This window comes from Arachis ipaensis, chromosome B05 (assembly GCF_000816755.2).
Source record: "Arachis ipaensis cultivar K30076 chromosome B05, Araip1.1, whole genome shotgun sequence".
NCBI classification, from domain to species: domain Eukaryota; kingdom Viridiplantae; phylum Streptophyta; class Magnoliopsida; order Fabales; family Fabaceae; genus Arachis; species Arachis ipaensis.
In genome coordinates, this window is record NC_029789.2 from 81786420 (window position 1) to 81789166 (window position 2747).

Below are 2747 nucleotides of genomic sequence, written 5' to 3' on the forward strand. Positions count from 1 at the left end.
GGCACACCAACTGTTAGAACCAACACTACAAGAAAAAAGGCCTGTTGGCACACTTTTTTTTTGCCACGCTTTTAAAGCGTTCTTAAAAGTGGTCAATGGCCACGCTTTTGCGAGGGTGGCCACTGAAATGTGATTTGGCCACGCTTTTTTTGTTATGCTTAAAAAGTGTGGCTATAGAGGGAAATCGGCACGCTTTTATGAGAGTGGCCAATAATTTGTGATTTGACCACGCTTTTTTTTGTCACACTTAAAAAGCACGGCCATAGAGGGAAACCGGTACGCTTGCAAAATGTGACTAAATAGTCTTCCAATTATCACCTTTTTAAAGCGTGCCCATATCCTATGTTTATTTAGACACCCTCAAAAACCATACCCATAGAATTCCCTCCTTCCAAAATTTAGTTTCCACCCATTTTTTTCACACTTCACTTTTTTTTTTCTAAGTGTTAACATATAAACCTAGACTAAAAGTAATAACATTAACAACATACACTACACTTTGTTTCGAAAATCATTTAACCCTAGCTCGCCATCACTCACCCTTCTCATCTCTGCAACCGTAACACAGCCATAACTCCCTCTTCCAACAACGCCGCTGTCTCCCTCTCTCAACCCGTCACAACCCCTCCCTCCAACCCGTCGTAGCACCTACGTCCATCCCTCCCTCCTCGCTCATGCCCCACGCCACCGTCTCCCTCTCTCACACGTGTCGCGCCAACCGTCAGCACCACTCGTCAGCGCAACTCGTCAGCGCCGCTCGTCAGCAGCAACCCGTCAGCGCCAACCTTCATTCTGCTAGTGCCGACGTCTATGGTGTTTATCCATGAATCGGCGGCAGGATCTGGAAGGAAACGATCGGTGGCATCTCTGTCGAGCTCGGCGCCGGATGCATCTCTGGCGGTGGCGGTAAAGATTCGATTCCTGGTTTAGGGTTTTAACTTGATTTTCTATTTTCTTTATTTGTCTAAACTTCTAATTATTTGATTTTTTTCTCATTTTGCTAAGCTTTAAATTATTTAATTTTTTGTTATGATTTTTTATTTATTTGTTCTGATTTTTTTTAGAGGATTTGTTTCTATTTTGATTGTTTTTAGGATTTTCAGTTATGATTATTTCTTGTTGGTTCTGATTATTTGTTCTGATTATTTCTTGTTGGATCGTTTTCTGCTTTTGTATTTTCTATCTTGTTAATAATCTTGTGTTGTCATCTCAAGTTATGCTTTATTGTTTGTTTCAGGGTATTCTGGCTGATATATTGAAATCCCTTGGTGACAACAAGAAGCACATGAGAGAATGTGCACTCAATACTTTGGATTTGTGGCTTGCTGCTGTTCATCTTGATAAAATGGTCTGTTTCAATCTTTTGTTAAGTGATTCTTCTGTCTTGTGTCTATCCTCTGAGTATGCTACTATTGTAGGTTCCTTATATTACAATTGCCTTGATGGATTCTAAACTTGGTGCGGAAGGGCGTAAAGACCTTTTTGATTGGTTATCTAGGCAACTTTCTGTGCAAAGCAGTTTTGCTAAAGCTGCACAACTTCTAAAGCCAGCCTCTACTGCAATGACAGTAAGTTTTGGCTTTTGAATTTTCATTCTTAATTCTTCTAATACCTTTCTTCTTTGTATTTCTATCCCTCTTCTCAAGATTATACAAGAACTGGTAGAGCATTATAGTGCTAAAGGGTGGTTACAGCGGGTTGAGCAATGTGTACTTCACATGGATATTTCATCATTGGATTTTAATCAGGTTGTTATTAGCTCTTCTAAAACCTCTTCCCTTGCCCTTTATTTCTTCTATTGGCCTAACTGTCTAACTGTTGAGTGCTTATATTTGATACATTGTTGAGGTGGTGACATTATGTCGGGAGCATGGCCTGTATAGCGCCCTGGTGTATCTCTTTAATAAAGGACTAAATGACTATAGGGCACCTCTGGAGGAGCTCTTTGAAGTCTTACAAAATAGCCAAAAGGATAGTGCTGTTGCACTTGGGTATGTTACATCTGTCGTTTTTAATATATTATTCTTGTTTGCTTTCACTGTATCCATGTAAAACATGTTGCTGCAGAACATTTGTGGACTTGAGAAATACATAGATCTTGTCGATAGACTTATGAATACATTTTCTTTCAAAAAAGACATATATAATAAAAAAGTTCTGAGAAATGTAATTATCATTTATGAGTTGTAAAGTTGTCTTGATGGCAATGTTAGGAACCTAAGTAATCATGGAAATATCTCTTAAACATTACGATTGAAAATGTTCCTCCTCCTTGTCAAACATCCTGTGGCAGAATAACGTAACCATTTCAGTATTTCTTTTTCACTGGTTGTGCCATTAAATAAAAAGGATCTTCTATTGAAAAATGAAAATATGCCTTTCTTATTTGAGCCTAGTTCTGATATTCCATTGGCCTTCAAATGCTAATAAAGTGTCTAGGCTTACTTGTGGCTGTCTCTACTCTCTAGTATGTACAAGTAAACTGACAACAATTTATTTACTACATGTAGGTTTGTTTCTGCTTCTAACAGGTGATTGAATATACTTTACAACACAGAATTGGATAAGTGCAGGATCTAGAAATGTTTTATTTGTGTTTTCTCCTATGGCCGCTAAAGCTTTACTTCTGCTTCTAAACACAGAGCTCTTAATTTATTTGTGTATAAATGTTTTTTTAATCCCATTTTCTTCTTTACATCCAACTCTTTTTTCCCCCTTCAGTTTTTTTTTTCAGTTCAGACATTTTC

At 37.9% G+C, this 2747-nt stretch overlaps 1 protein-coding gene across 1 annotated transcript; it reads left to right on the forward strand.

Moving 5' to 3' along the window:
- On the forward strand, positions 513 to 2535 carry LOC107641917 (protein MOR1-like). Its single transcript, XM_021123843.1, has 6 exons — positions 513 to 924; positions 1238 to 1348; positions 1419 to 1568; positions 1647 to 1748; positions 1849 to 1991; positions 2511 to 2535. The coding sequence occupies exons 1-6, from the start codon at positions 811 to 813 to the stop codon at positions 2533 to 2535; spliced, it is 645 nt and encodes a 214-aa protein (XP_020979502.1). The 5' UTR covers positions 513 to 810.

Excerpts from the sequence above, each read along its gene's own strand:
- LOC107641917 (XM_021123843.1), top strand. The coding sequence starts at position 811 with ATGGTGTTTATCCATGAATCGGCGGCAGGATCTGGAAGGAAACGATCG. Across the intron at positions 1,569-1,646 it reads CAGCCTCTACTGCAATGACA|ATTATACAAGAACTGGTAGA; the intron begins GTAAGTTTTGGC and ends CCTCTTCTCAAG. Across the intron at positions 1,749-1,848 it reads CATCATTGGATTTTAATCAG|GTGGTGACATTATGTCGGGA; the intron begins GTTGTTATTAGC and ends TACATTGTTGAG.